The sequence below is a fragment of the Drosophila rhopaloa genome, unplaced genomic scaffold, assembly GCF_018152115.1.
Source record: "Drosophila rhopaloa isolate 14029-0021.01 unplaced genomic scaffold, ASM1815211v1 contig_3, whole genome shotgun sequence".
Lineage (NCBI taxonomy): Eukaryota > Metazoa > Arthropoda > Insecta > Diptera > Drosophilidae > Drosophila > Drosophila rhopaloa.
Genome location: NW_025335123.1, coordinates 21,710,026 through 21,732,891, shown reverse-complemented (window position 1 = coordinate 21,732,891; position 22,866 = coordinate 21,710,026). Strand labels below are relative to the sequence as shown.

At 35.1% G+C, this 22,866-nt stretch overlaps 2 protein-coding genes across 9 annotated transcripts in view; one reads left to right on the top strand and one right to left on the bottom strand.

Moving 5' to 3' along the window:
• Nucleotides 1-1,560: 1,560 nt before the first annotated feature.
• Nucleotides 1,561-22,866, bottom strand: part of LOC108039342 (uncharacterized protein DDB_G0271670) — a 43,468-nt gene continuing 22,162 nt past the window's right edge. Inside the window, exons 1-8 of one of the 8 annotated variants that reach the window (XM_017116309.2) lie at nucleotides 18,784-19,034; nucleotides 12,827-13,802; nucleotides 6,088-6,940; nucleotides 5,677-5,836; nucleotides 5,308-5,455; nucleotides 5,034-5,137; nucleotides 3,903-4,554; nucleotides 1,561-3,406 (exon numbers count right to left, since the gene is read on the bottom strand). In XM_017116309.2, coding sequence (XP_016971798.1) covers nucleotides 3,336-3,406; nucleotides 3,903-4,554; nucleotides 5,034-5,137; nucleotides 5,308-5,455; nucleotides 5,677-5,836; nucleotides 6,088-6,940; nucleotides 12,827-13,253 — 2,415 coding nt within the window. In that variant the 5' untranslated portion in view covers nucleotides 13,254-13,802; nucleotides 18,784-19,034 and the 3' untranslated portion in view covers nucleotides 1,561-3,335. The other 7 variants (XM_017116314.2, XM_017116315.2, XM_017116316.2 and 4 more) reach the window with 7 other exon arrangements.
• On the top strand, nucleotides 21,695-22,735 carry LOC108039345 (salivary glue protein Sgs-3-like). The gene is made up of 2 exons (XM_017116318.1): nucleotides 21,695-21,936; nucleotides 21,999-22,735. Exons 1-2 carry the CDS (start codon nucleotides 21,909-21,911, stop codon nucleotides 22,733-22,735), a joined length of 765 nt encoding a protein of 254 aa, XP_016971807.1. The 5' UTR covers nucleotides 21,695-21,908.

Sequence of the window (22,866 nt, the reverse complement as noted above, 5' to 3'; positions counted from 1 at the left end):
ACCCAAACTTTTAAGCAATATTTTCCAGGATATTGATTTAAAAAAATGTTTAGCACTGTCTAAGGATTATGCATTGTTTAGAAGCATTTGTGCTGCTTCTGTTTGATGACCGCCAAAGCTTTGCATACTTTTGGGCCGTGATTACAAGTAAAATCGGAAATGTCTTTTACAAATTTCCCGATCGGAATCGTGAAAGGATATGAAAACCGTAAGCTAAGGACCATTTCAGTGCAAAAAGTCATCATTTGGACGGTGCGGTTTAACCGAGTTCCCCTGTCAAAAAAATTTTAAAATCGTTCCCACTTCCACCATATTTTGTCTTTTTTCATAAGCACAAATACTGCTTTGGCCCAATCCCAGAAAATAACACATTTAAATATTTTTGCTTTGAAATCTCTTTTTTATTTTTTTTTGTCGCATTTTCTGTTTTCTTTACACATTTACATTTATATAATATATATATCATTCTTTATATATATTCTTTTTTTACGCATTTTATTTCTAGCCATACTTTTTCGATTTTGTTGATTTTTTTGTCGTTTATTTATTTTTGTATGCATTTAGTTTAAAATTAATTTTACAAGTTACATTTACAGCTAAAAAAGGTTTTCTCTCGTTTTATTTTTTGTTTGAAATTGTTTTATTGTTTTTTGTTATAATCTTTTCTTGTTTTTGTTGTCTGCTTTCTCTATAAATAAAATTTTTTTGTTGAGTTTTCTCCTTTGTTTTGTTTTTTTTTTGTAAATTTAATGATAATTATAATTTGCAATACTCCCGATTTGTTTTCAACTTAAAGAACAAATTTGTTTTAACATTATTAATTAGTTAAGTTAAGCTTACATTTCTAAAATGAAATCGTTTTGTTGTTTGCTGTTTTCCTTGTTTGATTTTTTAGTAAAAATTACTCAAAAAAAAGTATTATGTTCAATCATTTGTTACTTGTCTACTTACAAAGGACAATTAAAAAAAATAAGAAAAAACATTTTCAAAAAGTGTTTTTCAGTTATAATAACAAAAAAAAACATAAATTAAAGAACATAAAAGCTACTTTAAAGTTTAAGGTTAATTCTTCAAAAGTGTGTGTTGCTGTATTATTTTTGTACATTTTCTTTTATGATTAGTAACAGAAATAGAGTTACAGACACAAGCATATATTACTATATAGTTAATTCAATTTTATCTTTCAACTTACTTGACTAAAGCATTTTACATTCAAACACATTTACACAGACGTTCCATACACATATATATTTATATTTCTAGTTTATAGATTTCGATTTTGTATGATTATTTGTTTGCTTCTATCCTTTCATGTAAAACTCTTTTGTGTGAAAATAATTTTTTTGATTTGCTGTCCCTTTGGTTAAAAAAAACTTTAAAAAAAAAATTCCCCCGTGATACAAATAAAAAACAAAACATCGACAGTTTCCCACTTTCTTTTTAAAGTATTTACAATATCTATGGAAAATTTCACGCTCATTTTAGTTCGTGTATACAAATATATAGATAGATGATATATAGTTTTATATTCATTGCCCCGACGTAAAAAACTTTCAAATATTAAGGGGAGTAGAAAGAGACGACCTGCTCTTTCCATCTCTCTCTGTCCTTTTTTATTGTTCAAGAGATATCTTTTGCTAATACTTTTATCAATCGTCCTTCACTTTCTTTCTAGATATATATATATGTAATATATATGCTAACACATACACATTGAAAAAAATGCTCCAAAATATAACATTCAGTTTTGTGTTGTTGCTTTTTGCTAGATTTTTTTCCTTATAGTGATAATTGTGTTTTCTATTTCTAAGCTATTTTCGTTCTTTTTTTTACCATTCCTTGTATATAAATATTTTTATAGGCTTCTTTTTTGTTTTGTGGTGTATCAAATTTTGGGGCCTTTTATCTTCTTACTGTTCCGTTTAAATGGCATTAAGGCAGGAATTTAATTTGCAAGAGAAGGTATGGTTTTACGCAATCACTACATATTATATGATAATGTCTTATATGCGTGTCTTTCCAGAACAAGATCAAAATAAAAATTCTCTAAAAAATTGGGTTAAATTGGGGGAAGTAGGGCGGGTTTGGGTGTGGCTTTTGTTAGCTTATTGCACTATTACACATTTTTCCTACGATGTTTTTTTTGTTTGCTTGCTACATTAATATCTAATTCAAGTGGGTATTACACATATACAACATTATCTCGCCAGCTTTTCTGTTCTTTAGTTTTACATGCTATTGGTTAATGTTTTGTTTGCAAACACACACATACTTGACTTACAAACATTCTAATTTGATATAATTCTATTGATTTGATTTTTGCTTCGTTTCTGTTTTTTGTTTTTTTTTGTTTTTGTGGTTTCGCTTTTTGAAAGAAGAAGAAAGTATATCCAAAAGAAATTATTTCTGGGTCAGGTTTTGGTCAAGAAAAGGGACATCAAACTGTTTTCGTTTTAGCTTTTTTTCTTTGCCACATCAATTTTGGAAATCCGGCTTTTACATATTTCTAATTTATAATCTTCTTCTTCTAAGTTAAATATATATATAGATATATATATATATATATATTTATAAAGCGTTACCCATTGGTGGTTTCTGTTTCAACAGCGCATTTTGGTTTTGTTTTTTCTGTTTTACATTTAAGTGTGCTATCTTCTTGGTGTTTTTTTTTTTTCTTTTCTAGGCTTTACTATAAAGTAGTACAATTAGATATATAATATATATAGTATATATGCATGTTGATGGGCCTGTGTGTGTATGTTGTAGATTATCTTGTTGTGGGATTTTAAGCTGTTCTTGTTGAATGATGCCTGTTGTTGCTGCTTTATATTTATTTAATTGGTCTTCTGCTGTTGCTGTTGTGGTTGCTGTTGGTTGTTTGCGTATTCTTGGTGTTGTTGCTAGCTTTTCCTCCCGCGTTTTTGTTGTTTTTATAAAATTATTTATTAAAAAATAATTTTCCTCTTCATTTTGTTGATTTGTTTGATTTTCAAAATCGATGCTAAGTGTTGGGCGGAACTGTTTGATAGCTTTTGTTTTTCTTTTTGTTTTACATAAAAAATTACAGCTTTTTCTTTGTTTCTTTTTGCTGTTTGCTTTTTGCTACTGCTGTTGTTGTTGTTGTTGTTTCAATGTGTGCGAAAATGTGAAAAATACGCAATATTTGTTGTATCATATTTTAAGAAAGAGTTTTTTAGAGAACCTTCTTCTAGTTGTTGTTACTTTTTCGTAAGGTGGGAGCTGTTGCACACAATTCAGTTGTTGTTGTTGTTGTTGTTTTCATTATTGTTGTAGGTGTTTGTTTGTTGCTGTTTTTTCGTTTGTTTTTTGTTGGTTTACTGTGCGGTTGTCCCAGCACTGAGCATCAGAAAATTGTAATTGCGATCCTTATCCGCCTGATGAAAACCTGATCAAAAATTAAAAACAATATTCTTATTAACTCGAATTTTACACATTTTAGTGTCAACTCCACTGACTTATATTGTGATTTGTTAAACTCTTGTATTTTTTAACACCCTACTATAGCCATATCCACATAAAAACCAAATCATAATTAGCTTAAAAGCATATTTTTCCAGCACAGTAGATATAATTTTGATAGTCTACTACTAAATTGAAATGTTAATGAAGTATTGATGCGTCATTGCTGAAAAGATGATAAGTAATTAATAATTAAATCAAAATAAAATCATAAATACTTTTATAAAAATTTGTGAATACATTAAAAAAATTAGAAATCTCAAAATCAATTAGCCATTATTAGTTAAAAAAGTCCCCGTAATACAAAATCAATATTTGTTAATAATATGATCGGACAGTCCTGTATCACTATGTACATTAAAAAATAAATTACAAATTTAAGTCAGTGGATTAGTCCATATTTTAAGTGTACCCCCTCTCACCATTTGCTGATCCACCGCCAGTTGGCACAGCAGCGGCCACGATAGTGGCACCGCCATTCAAAGCGGTGGCCGCACCACCCGCACCGCCATGGAATTTCAGACCAACATTGCGGCCGCCCACCAAATGGGCGGTGGCCGTTGTTGTGGGCGTGGTGGTCTGTTGTTGTTGCGTGGGCGACGACGAACTGGACGACGAGCTGGAGGATGAAGATGACGAGGAGGATGAGGATGACGAGGATGATGATGAGGAGGAGGACGATGAGGAGGAGCCACCGCCCATAAACGAAGCCGACGATGAGACGCCACTGGACGATGAGCTTGGCGACGGCGATGGAGTCGATGGCGTGGGCGAGCCACGTATAATTGTGGCTCCAGTTGCTCCTATTGCCGATGGACTACCCGCCGGGCTACCGCCGTTCTGGCTCTGATGCAGTTGATGTTGGATTGCTGTTGGTGAGATTGCCAGTATGTTGTTGTTAACGCCATTGCCGTTCTTAATTGTCATGATCCCCATGGCCGGAGTCAGTGCGGTTGTTGCTCCTCCTGCTCCTGTGTGGTTGCCGTTGTGTCTGCTGCTGGCTGCGGTTGCTCCTGCTGCTGATGGTCCTGCTGGTGTGGCATTTATTTTGTTTATCACAGTTGTAAGCTGCTGCTAAGTGCGAAAAAATAAAATTATTAAATATAGCTTGTGGTTTTTGGTTGTTTCCTTTTGAGGATTGCAAACTGAATTTAGATTATTACAATAATACCTTTGTTAAGCATTATAATTCATATTATTTTAGCAATACATATTTCGGCTAATATTCGTTTGATTTATAATTCGTGTATATTTTACTTTAAAAGCGTGATCATTTATTTACTTGTTCAATTTAAAATAAATGTTTTCTCCTTTAATACATAAATATTAATATACCATATTTAAATAACACTATTCATAAATATATATAAATTGCAAATGATTATTTGAAAACATAGTTTGTTCATAAATAGTTGCCTTGCATTTACATTTATTTTGTCAATAATTTCGATTTGGCGACATAAAACCGGTTTAAAAATCTCAATAAAACCAATAAAAATTCAGTTTACAGTCCACTAATGGGTGGCTATTATGTTTCGATGACTTATCCTTACCCCAGTGGCACAGGCGTTGCCTGCATCGAATAGAATCGTGGTTCCATTGCGACCACTTGCCGCCGTTGGTGGTGCTGGTGTGGTTGTTGTTGCCAGGCAAACAGCTGGAAATAGAGAGAGAAAGAGCGAGATTAGCGTGTGCAAGTGGCTAAAATCGTATTTCGAATGGAAATTGCATAACTTGAAGGTCGTAAAAAATTTGATCCACATTCATCCAGCTACATCCCAAGATCTCAAATGCAGGGAAAATATGCATATGGATTGTAACTCTAACCTTTGTCGGCCTGTGGAATGCTTTGCTGATCAGTGGGCGGCGTCTCCCTCCTTAATCCCAATCGCTTCAGCCGCTTTTGCAGCTCGATCTTCTGCTTCGCCAGCCTCTCCACCTCCGCCTCCTGCTCGCGATCACGCTGCGTCAATTGCTGAAATACAACAAAGGGAATGGCTTGTTAATGAATTACACATAAAATTTTGTAATTACAAAAACCTTTTTATCGTACTTATTCAGTTGAAATTTTAATTCCCCAGATTACATTCCTTTTTTTTTTTTGCAGAAATAGTTTATTTCCATAAAATTGCCTTAATTCTTTCGGGAAATCTTTCAACAACTTGCAACTTTCTGAATTTCCTTGGACGCACTTACCTTGACAAATTTGTGGGCCGTATCGAGTATTGTCAAGTTTGAGGTCTTCTTTCGGTCCTCATCTCGCATGGGAAGCTCCTTTTTGAGCAGGTCGTAGCACTCCTTTAACTGGGCACGTCGTTCCTTTTCCAGCTTATTGTGCACCTCCCGGGTGCCCGCTCTGAAATTAATAATTTTTGGTAATTAGTATATTTGAATGGTGACCAAAAAACAGAGTCATTTGAAATCGGAACATTATGCTGGTCCTAAACAATGCATCAGCAGCCTTACAGCATGTGCAAATGTGAAATATACTATTTTAATTCACTTATTACTATCAATGCTGCCCAGGACAGCAAAGACGGCATACGAGTAATAATTAATCTGATTGTTTTTTGGGTGCAGAGAGAAAAGTACTGTGTTGTAACTCACCCGTTGCTGTTGGAACTGGTGGTGCGCCTGCGACCGCCGTGTCCCGTGTGGTGGTGTGCCGTCAACTGAGATCCCGCCGCTGGCGCCGAGGAGGCGATGTTCAGGGCCATCGCTACCGCTCCATTTCCGGAAGTTCCGGATGCTCCGGAAGAGTCCAACGAATCCGCTGGCACCCCATAGACCACTCCGCCATTGCCGCTTCTCACATAGCTGAGATGCTGCTGGAATTGCACATAGTTGGCATTGTTATGCTGATCCTGCTGATCCCTGGGTGCTGAAAAGGTATTGGACAGTGAGTAGGAGCGGATCCGCGAATTGCTGGTGTCCACTTTTCGCGTGGCGGTGGGCGGTGGTGTCAATGAGATGTCCCCCGGTCGCAATCTACCGAAGTATGGACTGAATTGCTCTCTGCGCTGCTTTGGCATATTCTGGTATATACTGATCGTTGGTATTAAGGCATTTAGATTCGTGTCCGTGGAATTGACCTTGACATCCGCTACGAATCGAAGTTTGGGCGGTATCTCGGCGATGGGACTCAGTTTGTGCTTGGCAGGATTAGATGTTGCTACTGCTGGCACAGTTGCAAGTGCAGCAGATGTTGCAGTTGCAGGTGTTGCAGTGGTTTTCGCTGCTGCTGCTGCCAGTAACATGAAGGCAGAGGAGGCAGGCGAGGGGGTGGTATTTAGGGGGGTGATTGTGGGGGAGTTTGTGGCAGGTGAGACTGAATTTCCCATCAACTTTGTGGTTGCTGTTGCTCCCGCTGCTGTTGTTGTTGCTCTCCCCGCAGCAATAGGTTGTTGTTTTGGGGAGTGGGTATTGTTGTTGTTCTTGTTGATTGAGGAATTATCATCCTCTAAGAGTAGCCGAAAAGTAAAGAAGAAATAGGAAAAAAAAACGAAATAAGAAGACAAATCATATCTAAGAAAAAATAGTGGGTGATGGCATAAAAAATTAAATGAAAATGATAGGAACAAAATGATGCGAGATGAGTGCAAACCTAAAGAGGTACATGAATTTACCCTTAGAAAACGTTAAATTAAAATAAAGTTAACCCAGATCAATTGATGTGAAACACACATATTAAAAAATAAAACAAAAAAATAATAAGCAAATTAAATCTGATATTCCATTATCGTTAAAACCCAATTAGAGGTAAATAATGTATCTTTTATCTGCAAATCATAAATTTTGAAGAACCTCAACTCATTTGATATATATTTTTGGTATCGTAAATTAATAAAATATTAGCACTATAAGTGAAATATACAAATTAAACTAGGAAATTAAAACCTTCCTTTTATTTACTCATTTATTTTTCTTTTGAAAAATCTTTCCAACAGGTTAAACAGATAAACCAACTTGACAAAATATTCTAATTTATTTTCAGAAATGATTTAATTTATTTCAATCTAGACAAATACCAGGAAAATGGCTTGTATTTAACTAAATAAAAACTTGGACTGAAAATCAGAGCATAAAGCGGCGGAAAAAAGACAAAGGCGGCGTTTAATGAATGCAAATTAATTCGGGTTAAATACAACAGACAACAACAATACAGCCAACAGTCGACAAACCAACAATCAGTGGGCGATGAAGGTCCTTCGGTGGGTTAATTATATATGATTGAGTGCGGAGTGTATGCTATAGCAATGAATTAGTTACGCATTCGTGGAAAACTCGCTGCGAATTTCCATCGAATTGCGTCCGAAAACAGCGGCCAACGGCAAATCGCATTTATTATGCATTATTAACGATTGGTGTTGCCGTGCTTTTCTTAGGTAAATGCGGTGGGTGGTTCTGTAGCTTTTACTACGGGGTTGTTGGGTGGTAGGTATTGGGTGGTTAGGTGAAGTAAGCCGAGACACGTGTCGCACGTTGACAGACAGAAAAACCACAAATACAGATCGATTTAATGGAAATAATGGGGATAATATCAAATAACAACCCTTTGATAGACACAGCTCCAGAACACATTTTCTGTATATTCAATAAGCCGCAGAGCATCTTCAAATTAAGTGTTGCATTGCTTAATAACTAAATCTATCAATAAAATGGAACCTTTTAAATAAATATAAATATTTAATTTAAACCTATCTCAGGATTTTTAGTTATGTAATGTCAGCGATTGCATTGCACTGGTTTAATCACTTCAAATTGCATACTGAATTTCTTCATGCCAGCGAATAACATAATTAGAACAATATTGAATTAATTTTGTAAGGCAGTCTTGTCTTATTTTCAATTGCCTATTAATTTTTACTTAGGAAAAACTTGGAAGAACTTTCTTAGAACCTAGTTAGAATTTTTAAAGAATCAATATAATGCTGTAATAAAACTTGCACTATTTCTTCAATATTAACCTGTAATGCTAACAGCATTTTACATTAAAGGGATTTAAAATAAAGTGATATGGTACACTTTTTCGGCATAGCATACTTTTCACACATTCAAATTCCGGGCCGGAATATCAATGCCCCCTTTCTCTCTCTAAAGTTTCTCCTACTCTATTCTTTGCACATGTATTCTCCCCGCTTTGCCCTCGTACTCTACATTATTTAACACCCACAACACAATGCCACGTGACGAAAGCGCACGTGGCCTGCAACAACATCGGTTGCACACTTATTAACCCACGTTATCACACACGCACACTTGGGTTTCATACATAGGAAAAATGGGCTTAACTTCCAATAAACTTAAATTAATATGTTTTAGGCTCAATGTGAAAGTAAGTACATTTTCAAATTTAAAATTGATAAAATAGAAATATTTAGTTAGAATGACTTACACATTACACAAAATCAGTAACACAGTGATTTTGATTCCACATTCATTTCTTTTCATTTTTCTAAACACAAACATTATTTTTTAATTAAACCATTAAGTCAAGCAATTTTCATCTCTATGAACCTTAACCATAATGAGGATATATCCATTTCGTTGCGTTTGATGTTGCTGTTGCGCAGCAATATGTTGCTGGAACTTCAGTCAACTTTGCACAGCACTCAAATTACATTACCTCTACGATAACTTGATTTTGTTGTCGTTTTGTGCAGTAAAATATAATTTATCCACTGAAAAACGGGAGGAAAATGCAATTTTTCCGTCCGCGACTCAAAGAGTGATAGAAGAAAAATAAAAAGTCCGGCACAAGAATATTAAAGAATCGAAATCAAAGAGTCACCGGAAATTTGCATTTATGAGAAATGCAAATCGGATGGAAAACAGACAACATCCTTTTCCATATTACCGTGATTCACCAAGGAAAACGGGAAAAAATTTAGTTTGGCATTTTATGTTTTTCTTTGAACATTTTAGAATTTGCCTGATTTTATGGCCCGCTTTTTGGCGCTATTAAAAAGTGGTTTTCAATATTATGATCGTTTTAAATTTTGTTATTATTTAAGGCTTGAAAATTACATATATTATTATTTTTATGAATAAAAGAAAATTTAATTCTGAATTTAATATTTACTAATATAATGTTAAAAATCATTGTCTAAATTCTTTTGATTTTTAACAATTACGTGCCCCAAATATTTCGTTATAACTGTAAATGTTTAAATACAAATTTACGTATAATTTTGGAAGCAAAGTGATTCATTTATTTGCCAACTTCGAAATTCACACACATTTGAGCCAATTAAGATGATAAGCCTCAAAGGCCCTGGATTTTCGGGGAACTTTCTCAACATAAAAATAGAATCCCCCCAAAAACAATATCTGGTTGATTAAAACAACATTATTTAAATAAAAAAAAAAGAGAAATGGAGTAAAATAACAAAAAAATAAGAAACTAGGAAGAAGAAAAACAAAAAGAGGAATTAAAAAGGAGACGCTAAGAGAGAGGAAAACAAAAGAGACAGCTGTCCAAATATTACACACGCAATACAGAAAAAAAGAAATTAAAATTTGTAAGTGTGAAGAAAACAAACATAAAACATAAAACCATAAAGAAAGGCCAAAATATAATATTTAATGGGTACGAAAAAAAGGCAGGCCGACAACAACAAAAACAACAACAATAACAAAAAATGCGTACAAAGTTCAATGACTTTGTTTTACACCAGCAGCCAAGAAGAGAGCTAAAAGTGACATGACCAAAGAGAGTGGGGACAAAAGAGTAATTTTGCTGGCAAAGTATAGTGAACTTAAGAGAACCACTGCTCACGTGGAGTCTTTTTTCTGTGAGCTATGACTAATTTTTTTAAAGAGAGACCAAAGCAAAAAAGGAAGAGAGCCGCAATATGACGTGACCCCAAACAACAACAACAGCAACAAGTACGAGCGTACGTGCGAAAAAATACGAAGCGCATGACAAAAGCGAAAAAAAAGACAAAGAAAAAAAAAACAAAACAAAAAAAAACAGATGAAAAAAAGCCAAGATGAACAACAAAAACTACACACATGTTGACAAAAAAGCGAAAAATCCAAAAAACCGAAATGAGCACAGCAAAAGCCAAAAGAAAACAAAATACTTAATACAGTGGTAATCTTTTTTAACGTATAATATTGTTGTTATAATACAATTTTCTTCCCAATTTGATTGCTTTTCGAGCTTTTTCTATTAAGAAACCATATTTTCTTTTCAAAGTAATCCAAGAGTATTATCAGTGAAATCCTGAAAACAAAAGGTTTTAGCTTTATGCCCTATCTTAGTTATATTGAGGACATTTAAAATCATAATTTTATTTTGACACTCAGTCTGTTAAGTATATAATTTTATAAGATCTAAATCCACAAAGCCAAAAATTTTTTTAAACAATCTTTTTATCCTTTTCTTTTTAAGTTTTAAGTTTTTTTTTAACAATGTATGTTTGAAGACTAATATACAAGAAAAGCTAGTTAAATTATATGTAAGCTTTTTTCAAAGTTGATTTTAAAACTGGAATATTTGACAAACGTTTTCACTGTATTTTTGACGTTGCAAATTTTTGTATCCGATAGTCAAGGCAAAAACAAAAGGCAAAATGAGAGGCAAACATGACAATTTAGCACATGCCAATTGGGCAGCGACGCCGGCAGCGACCAGGGCAGTGCAGTCGACGTCGACCGCGAAGCAAGCAGAGTGCTAAAAATATAACAGTACCTGCTGCTTGCCACGCTTGCAACCTGCGCCAAAAAGAGATCGAAAGAGTGGGGGAGAGCGCTTTGAGGTTTTATTTTATTCAAAATTATTTTTTTTTTTTGGGTACAGTGCGCGCCCACGCAAAATGCAGTCGGCGTCGTCGTCGGCGTCGCAAACAAGGTCAAAACAAGTTTAAATGCAGCAAAAGCAAATGGGGGAAAAAAAAGAGCAGTAACTGTTTCGGTTTGGAAAGGCGACAAAATTGTCTATTTCAAAATAGAGAAGCGTTACGAGGTTTAACTATTTTATATGTAGAAAAAAAAATCCAGGTATCCTAAATTCCAATTAACCTTGGGTAGGTTTTAAATCTGTGTTGGTTAAACATTTTGGTTAAACTCCCTTTTTTAGGGTCATATTCGGGGTTTTACGAAGACCTTCCAAAAACATTATAATATGATTGGTTTCAAGGCAATAGAAGATTCAAATTTGAATACTTTACATATGTATATTTCGTTTTTTTTGTAGCTACAGTCGAACTTTCATAAATTTAACATTTATTGTAAATCATATCTACAGTTCTACCGAAGTGTGAATAATGTCTGTGATACTCCCAAAAACTGTAAGTCCTCAATACCCAAACATATTTTTGCGGCAAGTCGTGGTGGCTCTGAAAGCTATGAAAGTTTTACCGTATATATTAATTTTTCTTGTTTATATATGTATCCTAATTGTTTAATAGAGGTTATCGCCCACAATCACCCTGTTGCCTACACCTTCCAATCATAATCAATCAAGTTTAGAACAGTGCGACGTTATCTGAGATATTTTTATCACCCACACTGCCGACAAAATAGACGACAAAATGAATTTTCCCAGGCATTATAGTAAAGAAAGCATTTAATGCTAGATAGGTAAAAAACAAGTCGCCGGACAAATAAGTTGCATAGGCTATAAACAAAATTAGAAACTAAAGTATAAAGCATATTTGTGTTAATAAAACTAGCTTACAAAATCCTGAAAAGGTGGACCCCCTGATTAAATTGTCGAATAAACTTAGCCAGTGTTATTTATTTTTGCTTTAAAATTGTTGTCGCCTTACGAAAGACCAACTAGACTTAACAGGGGAGCAGACAGCTGATGTTGTTGCACTATAAAAGTGTTAGACGACTTTCACACAGCAGTGGGCAATTAGTTAGCAACACCGTGACACTTACAATTCGAAATGATATGACGATGAGTGATAAGGATTTAAATTTAGTCAGAGTTTTCCAAACAAAATTGATTTTCAAGTTTGGGTTTTAAAGATCTTATTTTAGGTAAAAACATCTATTTTAAAATATAGGCTCATAATTTAAAAATCATGGCTTTTATAAAATTAATATTCTAGCTTTGAAAACGAATGTAGAGTAGTAGAATTAATTGTATAAAAACGCTTACAAATTTAATTCGGAATGTCTAAGAACTCAAAACCGTTTAAATAGGTATTTTAAATGATTTAAAAACATCTGTAAAACTTAGCTATAATTATAGAACTTCAATTGTTTTGTGAATAGTATCGTAAGTAGAACTCAAATGTCCACCCATGGGCGCCAAAAACATAATTTAATTGTGATGGGAAAACTCCGACTAGAGAGCACTAATGGGATGGTGGTCAAAGGGGAGGAAACTTACCCGAGATGAGGGGGCGACCTTCGCTGTGTCCGTTGGCGACTGCGCTGCTTACGGCGGTAAGCTCGTAGTCGTGGGCAGCGGCGGCTAATTGACTGCGCGGACTGCTGTGACCGTTGCTGTTCGCATAGACTTTAACGCTGCCTGTCACGTTTAATACGTTGACGATCCCGTTGCCATTTCCGTTCGTGAACGGTGGCGTTGCAATAATCCCGTTACTGCTGCTATTTCTATTGTGCTGGCTGCTATTGTTGTTGTTGATAATGGAGATGCTCTTGCAGTGTACCGACGACTGTTGTTGCTGCTGATTCTGGGGCAGGGCCACGCCCACACCCAGGCCGACACCGCCTCCCGCCTGCGGGAGCGTCTCATTCTGCTCGATAAATTTAGCCGCCTGGAGGAGCGCCATAATGCCCCCGATCCCTGACATAGCATACACAAACTAGCGCACTCCCTCTTCTCGCACACAGGACACACTCGCACGTGGCAAGGACGAAAACGTAACACAACAAAAATATATGTTGGAAAAAATAGTACAACACTCGTACACCAATGCGAAATAGGACGAATACACGCGAGAGAGCAGGACAGAGGCAGCTTTAAGTCCCGACACCTTGAAAGTTATCGCGAAAATTGTTAACAAAATTTTTGAAGTGTTTATATTTTTTGTCAAAAAAAAAGGTTTTCTAAAGAAAGATTTTTTTGTTAGAAATTGTTGGAAATATATTGAGTTGTTGGTGAAAATTGCTGTTGAAACTTGAAACTGCTTTTAAAATATATTTTTAAAATTTATTGACGTTTTTGTTTCTATGTGCCGATTGGAGTTTGTTGTGTTTGATCTTGTTGGTTGTTGAGTTTTATTGTTTAAGTTGGTGAGTTTTTTGACGTTTTTAAAGTTGTTGATTATTCGGTGGTTTTGGCTTGCTGTTCTATATAGTTGCTAATATTGATTCTTATATTTTTGTTTTAGTTGCATAAACTGAAAAGAGAAAAATAGGATCTTTATGTTAGTTTTCAGAGTTTAAGCCATATAAATAATTTAAATAAAAGATCAGATAATTAAGATCATAATTATAGCATAGACAAAGTAAGTGTGCTAAAGTTACAGAAAGGAAATGAAAACGTTTTTTGAAAACCTGTTTCCTAACCTTATTAAAAGGTCACAAAAGAGGGCATTAAATAACGTTAGTTTGACATCTATAATTGGTAATAAGTTTAACTACATATTTTTTTTGTTTTTGTTCCCTCTGGGCAGCGCTCTCTGCGCCGACTTCAGCAGCTGTTGCGTTTGCGCTAATTGTGCACAGCTGCGTGGCAGCAACACACACACAGAACAAGAAAAACAAAAACAAGACTGAAAAAATAACAAACAAAAAGAGAGAGGGAGAGAGCCCCAACCAACAAGTTGCAGCTAAGGAAAAGGGACGGGGATTGCGGGGCAAAAACAGAATATACAGTATGCCATCGACGCGGTGGACCAGTACCGTAGAAGAACTAATGAATTTCTTGAAGAAAATTATGCTCAAAAACAGCACAAAAGCAAATTAAAATTCCCAGGTAAAATTTATATTGAAATTTTTGGTAATTTTGTTTTTAATTCAAAGGGTTTTTACTGTAAAAGGGGAAGTTAAAAGGAAATAATAAAAGAGGAGGAAGAAAAAACTAAGATTGGCGCGTGCGCGCAGGCTGTGCTCTTTCTCTTGTCCCCATCCTTCGCCCCTCTCTTAGTCCTTTTTTTCTTTTTCATCTTCCATCAGCTGCTGGTTTTTCATGTGTGCGTTTTACGTGTATGTGGTGTTTGGGGCATTCAACTGAGCGGCGAAAAGCATTAAGAGAAACTAATGTTGCATTGTGTCTTTGTTGTTGTCATATTTCATATAGAAGGTCAAGGGTCGCGTGAATGAAAGAGATGGCTTGAAAGAAAATTGCAGCCGGCTTTAATGCTTTATTTTTTTGGCAGCTGCTCCCTCCATTTCGCTCTCTCTCTCCCTGAAATTAGGAATAATAATTGAAGAGAGCTTTGAGCAGGGTTCAAATTGTTTGATAAAAATTATCCTAATCAAAAGTCACTTTGCAATAAATTGATCTAAACGCTGTTCAAAAGGAGATGTCTTATTAAAACTCTTAGAGTTGTACAAGTACGTGTAAAAAGTACAAATTCAATTAAAATTTGATTTTTATAATAATAACAGATACAAATATTACCATTTACTTTTTTATAGTTTTTTTTTTATCTTATATTTTTTTTATTCTATGTCTGAAAGTACTATTTCGAAAAAAAAGAGTATAAATGTAAATGCACTGAAATATACATATATGAATAGACAAGTGTTAAGATGGTAGAATATGGAAAAATGTAATTACTAGGGTACCAAAAGCTTTGTTCCCATTTTTATATCACGATTTGTTTTGCTTTACGGGGTGACATGTTAATTGTCAACTACGGTGAGAGGAAAAACAAAGGGAATGACGATGAAGAGAGCCAGGATGAGAACAAGGAGAAAAAACCTGCGGCGCGTGGCAAATTCTATTAAATATTCAAATCGAAATCGCTTAAAATGGCACTAGGAACGAAAAAGAAAAAAATCGCAGTAATTGACGGAGACACCCACGCAACCTCACACTGCATCTACAAAATTCGGTAACTCGAGAACACAACTGAAAAAAAAAACATGTATATCTTATAGGTACGTTGTACCTGAAAACGCAAACCAGAAATCGACCCCAAACAGAAAAGGGAATGAAGGAAGAGAAGCCGAAGAGAGTGGGTCGGGGGAGGGATATTCCACCCCAAAGGGTCGCAGCTCGAGGGCCAAGGGTCGTCATCATATTTCCCAAAATACCCTATAGGCTATATTATAGCCCATTGTCAGGCTTTCTTCGCCAGCTTTCATGGCCAGCGTGTGAAAGAAATCAAAGACAGTCGGGCCTGTCTAACACGAATAACCGGAGAATAACGGAAAATTCTATTGAAGAAACAAAATGAGAATTTGGTATTAACTATTTACTTCTAGTTGTTTAATCATGCTTAAAATTTACAAAACATTTTAGAAATTGTTGTTATTATATTTTTTAGTAAAGTATGTCCTAAAATTTTAAAGAATTCGTTTTTATGTAAACAATAATACTAATATTTTGCTTTCTAAAATTGACAAATTTACAATTTAATTTATACTGTTACTGTTTTTTCATAAACTAAATAAGAATGAATCTAACTGTGATTAGCAGGAAAAAACCTTTCATTTGAAGTAGGTATTCCGAAGTTTACGGGAAAGTATTTCTACCAAATTCGTGTTTTGAAAGTTCACTTGTAGCGAGGTTCTCCTGTGCATGTAAAAATCGAAAAGGAATATGAGAATATCAAAGGGAAACCTTCTTAATGGGACAAAAACCGGAACAGGACTTAAAGAGGGGTTGTTGCACACACGAGAAGAGATTGAGATTCGGATTCACCATTCGATAATCGCATGGAACACTGAACTGAAACTCAAAAGTCAAATGCAAAAGTTGAAAAGGTAAAGGGAAAAATGAAAAAGAAGCAAACCAATTAATGAAACATTTTGCGGTTCATTTTGCCGAAGAAAATGGATGTCTGTAATCTGAGAAAACGTCCTGAGGAAATTTAATCCTTTTTGGGCAATTTTTGGTAAAAAAAAAAAAAAAAAAAGAAAAATATGAACAATTTTTTTCTACTTAAAATCCAAAAATAAACTTCACTTTAAACAACTTTTAAGCTTTTTTTGGGAAAAATTTTTCAAGCACTTTAGGCAAACAATAAAAATAAATTTTGAAAGAAAAAAAGTACTGAATAAAATAAAAAAAGCTCTCTGGGAAAGTAAAAATCAAACAGAAGGAAGAATATAAGCAACAGACAAACAATAACAAAAAAAGTTCCTATATCCCCTGTGAATTTTAAAGCTCTCTTTTGCCTTTCTCTCTCTTTCTCTTTATCGCTCTCTCCCCCTTCACGCAATTTCTTTGAATTTCCGTTTTTCTGGCGGTTTTCGTCATGTGTTTTTGTTGCTAATTTTGAAATGAAGAGTGATGAAGCGTGCAAAAAAAATTCCTTTTTGCCCGTTTAAAAATAGGCAAAAATTAAAAAGAAAAATCTCTTATTTGTTCAGTGAATTATTTTTCTTTAATTTATTGAAGTTCCATAATATATTATAGATTTGTTTTTAATTTATAAAGGAGGAAACAGATATGTTTATTTTTAACATTTTTTTTTATTTCTTTTTGATTTTATATAAAATTTAAGTGCTTACAAATAAAATAAAACCTGTTTTTAAACAAATTAAAATATTAAATTAAATATTTTTGGAAACTCTTTTGATATAAGTGATTTTTTTGTTCAATTTTTAACAAAGTAAACGAATAAATTCGAAAACCAATTGGACTATGAACGTGTATTTCTAGTTTTACTTGGTTTTTTTCTTTGAGGTTTCGTATTCATTCTTAGGGGGCATGGCAACCCTGTTTTAGGGGTTTATTTTTTTTTGTATTTTTGTCATTGCTTTAGTTGTTGTTTAAAACTATGAAAAATAGCTTAAAAAGAGACATATCCCTTTTTTGATTATTTTGTATGTTAATTTTTTGCAACGCATCACTTATTGTTTGTTTTATTAATAAAATTCAACAAATTTAATGTTTCATTAAATAATACCAAACAAAATCGCACACACGCAAATTTATAGTTACTACATATATGAAAAGAGCTGACGAGCTAGCACTAACACGCATACAATTTTTTTCTTATTTTTCTCTTGTATTTCAACATACTTTATAAACTTTTGCCATGCACTTTGAACAAACTTGGTTGCAAACTTAAAAAAAAGTGCGTAGTAGTACTTGTTTCCTTTTTTTAATATTTATTTTAAAATTATTTCTTAAAATTTTTTTCGTGAACTGACGCAACTTTTAGAGTGTGACGTCTGCGGCGACGGCGACTGCGACGCGCACGCTACGGCTTAATAATGTGAAATGAAAATTGAGAGGGAACGGCAACGAAATGCCAAGGCAGCAGAAGAGAGAGGTGAGCGCAAAAAAGTATGACTTAAGAGCAAGGCGTATGTTTTAAGAGCCATTTAAGAGAGCCATAATTATGTCTGTGTGGGCGAATGGCGTGTTTAGCGAGACGCAGAAAAAGCACGCGCTCCACTGTTAAATTGTTCTTGTTTTTGTTATTTTTGTGTGCATGGCAGATGGTGTGGAGGCAAGAAAAAAGAAAACCCCACCCTCTCTCTCTCTCCTTTTCTCTCTCACAAAAAAGGGCACATGCTAAAAACAAAGCCAAAAGCAAAACAACAGAAAAAAAAGCTGAAGAACGGGTCTCCCAAAGAAAAGAAACATCTAAAAAAAAAAAAAACAAAATGCTAAATATAATACACAAAAAAAAATTTAAGTTATGATGGTCACATTTGATTATTTTACATAATTTTTTTCCACCAGCAATATTAAAGCAAGAATTAAAATACAAATGAATAAATTGAAAGTTTTGAATAGTGTAAGAGTAAAAACCCTAAATAAAATGTAAAAGGAACGCAAATACGTGCAAAAATAGATGCATGTACATATATAAATAAAAACAAACGCACACCTTTTGAGAGGTAAACGCAAAGTGAACATACATAAAACTAAAACACATATTAATTAAATCAGAACGAATACAAAATTAAATTGAACAAAATAAAAAAAAACAGTTGAATAAATTAATGCAATTTTAAAAATTAATGCAGAACAAAACAAAATATTAGAAAAACTTAATGCATGTCCAATAAAATACCCACAAATATTATTTCAAGAGCAAAAAATAGCACCAGAAAAAAAATATGAGTGCAAATAAAAAAAGTTCACCATGAAAATACAGATGCAAAGCAAATGGAAACAAAACAACACACACACACTTGCAGAAAACTTTTTCGTTTTGCACTTTACACCGAGAAATTTCGCTCACTATTTACCGTTAGAATTATTAAGCACTTTGCTGCTGCTTCTCCTCTCCTTTCTTCTTGTTTCTGCTTCTTCTTTTTGGTTGCACTTAAACGTGAAAAAAATAAAGGCAAGCTGTGGTTTTTTTTCTTCTTATTGTTAATTTTACTAGATTTGTTTTTGTTTGTTGTTTCGGTTTCTTGTGTGTTTTATGGTGTTTCTTATTCTTTTATTCTCGATTCTTGTTTCTTGTGATTCCTACCCGCCGAATGCAATGACAGAAGCAAACTAAATGCGGCCGCTCAATTTTAACTTTAACTTTTTGCCACAGCGACTGCGCTGCCTCTGCTGCAGTCGGCGTCGCTGCCGGCGTCACAGTCGCAGCATTCGCAAGGCAACAACAACAGAAGCAAAAGCAATGGCAAAATGCAGCCGCAAGAGAGAGAAGAGAGCGCAGGTACAGCATCGGTCAATATAATAGAAACATGTTCTTCTTTTAATATTCATACAGTCATTGTCTCAAAGAGCTCAACCAGAAAAGAAACTTTAAAGTTAATATAAAAAAATGTCCAGCTTAAACAATTTTTTAACTCAACTAGCCCAATGACAACTATTTTCATTAATTTTTTGTGTAAACAAATGGATTGTATAATTAACATGCTTCTTACAACACCGTTTACATTAAATTCAACAACAATGGAAGCTTCATTTGACAAACCAACTTTTTAATACCCTTGCAGTCATTCTATATCATTGCTATGTGTATAGTCGTTCTTTAAGTTAGGCAGATATCGTTCAGTTTTTCATAAAACTCAAGGTTTTTTTTTCCGAAAATGGAATAAAAACATATTTCACAATACAAGCAAAAATCATAATATGCCACTATTTTATCAACCGCAACTGTCTACCAGCACGCCTGTTTGGTTGCTGAACGTACATAAGTACATATGTATGTAGGTGTTGTTGTGACTGTTTGTTCGTTTGTTGCTGTTGCTTTTCTTGCGCTTGTGCATAGCGAAACAGGAAGAAAATAACAATAATAACAACAGATCTGTGTAATTGTCGATATGTCTGTGCAAGAACTTTAGGGCGGACCAGAGACAAACGACTTTCACTAACCCAAAAACTCTTTTTGAAATAATTTCATCAAACATCCTTTTACAGATATGTATGTAGTTCAATGGCCGCATTTTACAGACCAAATTTAGAGGAATCTTTGCTACACCACTGACTGTATTCATATTTATTTATATTTAAAATGGTATATTGTTTTTTTTACATATTTTTAAGGACCACCTTAAGATGCTGCAGAAGCTCTTGTCTTCTTCTTTCCTGAGCTCCACATTCTCTTTCGCATTCTCATCGTGATTCTCATTCGCATTTTGCCGCTGTTGCTGCGTCATTGTTTCGTCCACGGCAACTTTTTTTCTGCTTCCTATACCGCCCCCTACTCTCCTCTCTCTCCAACTTTATCCGCCCCTTTGCCACCCTCTTAGGCAGCCTTTTCCTCTGCCGTAGTCGACGTCGCTGCCACTGTTTATGCACTGCTTCATGCACATGTACAATAGACATTGGCTATAAAAGAAAAAATTTTGATGTCTAAAAGTAACTTCTTTGGTTTCGCTTTACAAAGCATACTATAAACCTGTCTAATCGGCATTTTAAATTGATAAACAATTTGACTGAATGACTTTGACTTTATTTATTTTGGAGTCAATTTCACCCCTTTCTCCCTTATGAGCCTATTTAAAGTAGCTTTTATTAAGCATTGCATTTTAAAGTTACTAAAAAATTTTATATTATTGATAAAACTATTTTATAAAACATAAAATTACGATAGTCATTTGAGTGACGGTTTTGCCCCAACCTCTCTAATTATTGAGCATATAAGGAAATATCTACTGTAGTTTCATTGGCTTCCAAATTGTTTGCTCGCTCATGCTGCTCTTGTTGCTGTTGCTATTGCTGGTGTGTCTGGTTGGGGCTTTTGTTATTGTTATGATGCGTCGACGTCGGCAATTTCGAAACGTGCTGGCATTTGTGTGGGACGGAACTTGTTTTGATATGCATGGGCAGCTCTCTGGCTGTCCAAAAACCTGGGCCCCGGGCAAAAGTTGCAGCGTGCCACAGCAGCAGCAACATCATCGTCGCGCACAGCAGCAACATTGCCACAGCAAATTGTTTGTTTTCATAATTTTATTCTTTTTCCTTCTGGAAGAAGTTGTTAACTATAGGGAAAAGAAGGTGGTTGAATGGCGCGGGGGTGGCGGATTGGGCGGGGCAGCAACAATGTTGCCGACGCAGCAGCACTAACAACAACAGCAATTGTCGGAGGGTTCATTGTACTTTTTTGGGTCTCTGCGTTTTTGTCTCCTCTCCCATTTCCATCCTCCTCCTCCCCCATCCTCATTCATCATTCTGCTATCTGCCCCACTGTTTTATCATCTGCGTTTTGTTTCGGCTTTTGTGCGTTCGCATTTCTAGGTCAAAATTAACAATTTCGTATATTATTTTATTGTAGTGCAGCTCTCGGGAGGAAGAACTTAAAATAAAACAATGTTTAGAATTTCATTAGAATATTAAGTGTTTAATTGTTGTAACTTTTCGGTAAAAAGCATTGCATACATATATGAAAGGTCGCAACATAAAAATTATTAATATATTAATTGAAAATCTAGTACAAATTGTGTTTTTAAAAATTCAGGAATGATCCTAAAGAATTACAAATTAGGATTTCAATATAATTTTAGATTGAAGACTAATGTATGTATGTATGAAAAGTCCCAAAGCTCTACCCAGATTGTCTTCAAAACACTTAAGTCTCATGCCAATTACATGAAGTTTCTTATGTGACTGTCTTACATTACAGGTTCACTGTAATTAAAACATCTCTTTAAACAAAGGGCAATAAAAATAAATTTTACTGTTCTTAAAGCGCACGTGTAGCATTAATATTTAAGGCAAATAGCACTTTTTTCTAGTCTATTATTGGAAACTGGCTTTATTTGAACAAGCCATGATTATTTATACCAGGACACTTGTCGCGATCCATAGGGACTATATATAATGGGTTGGAATCGCCTGTTAAGTATTCAGTTCGGGGCTCAGCACCATCCAGTGGAAAGCCATCTAGCTAAAGAATCGGGCCAGGACCAAAATGAAGATTACCATTGGCTTTCTGATTGGTAATCAAACTTAAAAGTACTATTATACGTTTTGACTAATTTTGTTATTGTGTTTCGGTTAGCGAGCGTCCTGCTTATCGGCTGTTCGTCTACGCCTTGTGAAGAATTAACACCGCCTTGTGGAGCACCACCGGCTTGTAATGCACCTACAACCCACAAGCCCGTCACCACTAAAAAACCAGGCACCACAGCAAGAACCACCGAGAAAGCTACCACAAAGAAAGTAACCACTAAGAAAGCTACTACCAAGAAAGCTACCACCAAGAAAGCTACCACGACTAAGGCAACCACCGCACCACCTTGCACCACTGAAAAAACGACAACCAAAGCGACAACTAAAGCGACAACTACAGCCACCACGACTAAGGCCACCACCGCACCACCTTGCACCACTGAAAAATCGACCACTAAAGCGACAACTAAAGCAACAACTAAAGCCACCACGAAAAACCCCACCACAGCACCACCTTGCACCACTGAAAAAACGACAACTAAAGCGACAACTAAAGCAACAACTAAAGCAACAACTAAAGCAACAACTAAAGCAACAACTAAAGCAACAACTAAAGCAACAACTAAAGCCACCACAGTACCCACAACTAAATCCACCACTACGGCACAACCTTGCACCACGAAACCCTCGAAACCATGCGGTTGCAAATCATGTGGACCCGGTGGTAAAACTTGCCCAGGATGTCCCTCCCACGACAATTTGTGCCAGGAATTGTTAAATGACATTAAGAATCTGGATCGCAAGGTCAGGCAATGCGTCTGCGGAGAGCCCCAGTGGATGTTGTAAGACCTCATCACCGGATTTGGTATCTCAAACCATAAAAATAGAAGTCCTGTTCTTAAATCCTCTTTCCGAAGAGTTTTTTAAACGAATCATAGCATCCTCCTCCTTATTCCGCAAAAAAATCCTGTAAAAGA

What these genes read in the sequence shown, in the direction of transcription:
- LOC108039345 (XM_017116318.1), top strand. Translation starts at nt 21,909, where the DNA reads ATGAAGATTACCATTGGCTTTCTGATTG. An exon ending in TACCATTGGCTTTCTGATTG is followed by an intron (nt 21,937 to 21,998) that starts GTAATCAAACTT and finishes TGTTTCGGTTAG; the next exon opens with CGAGCGTCCTGCTTATCGGC.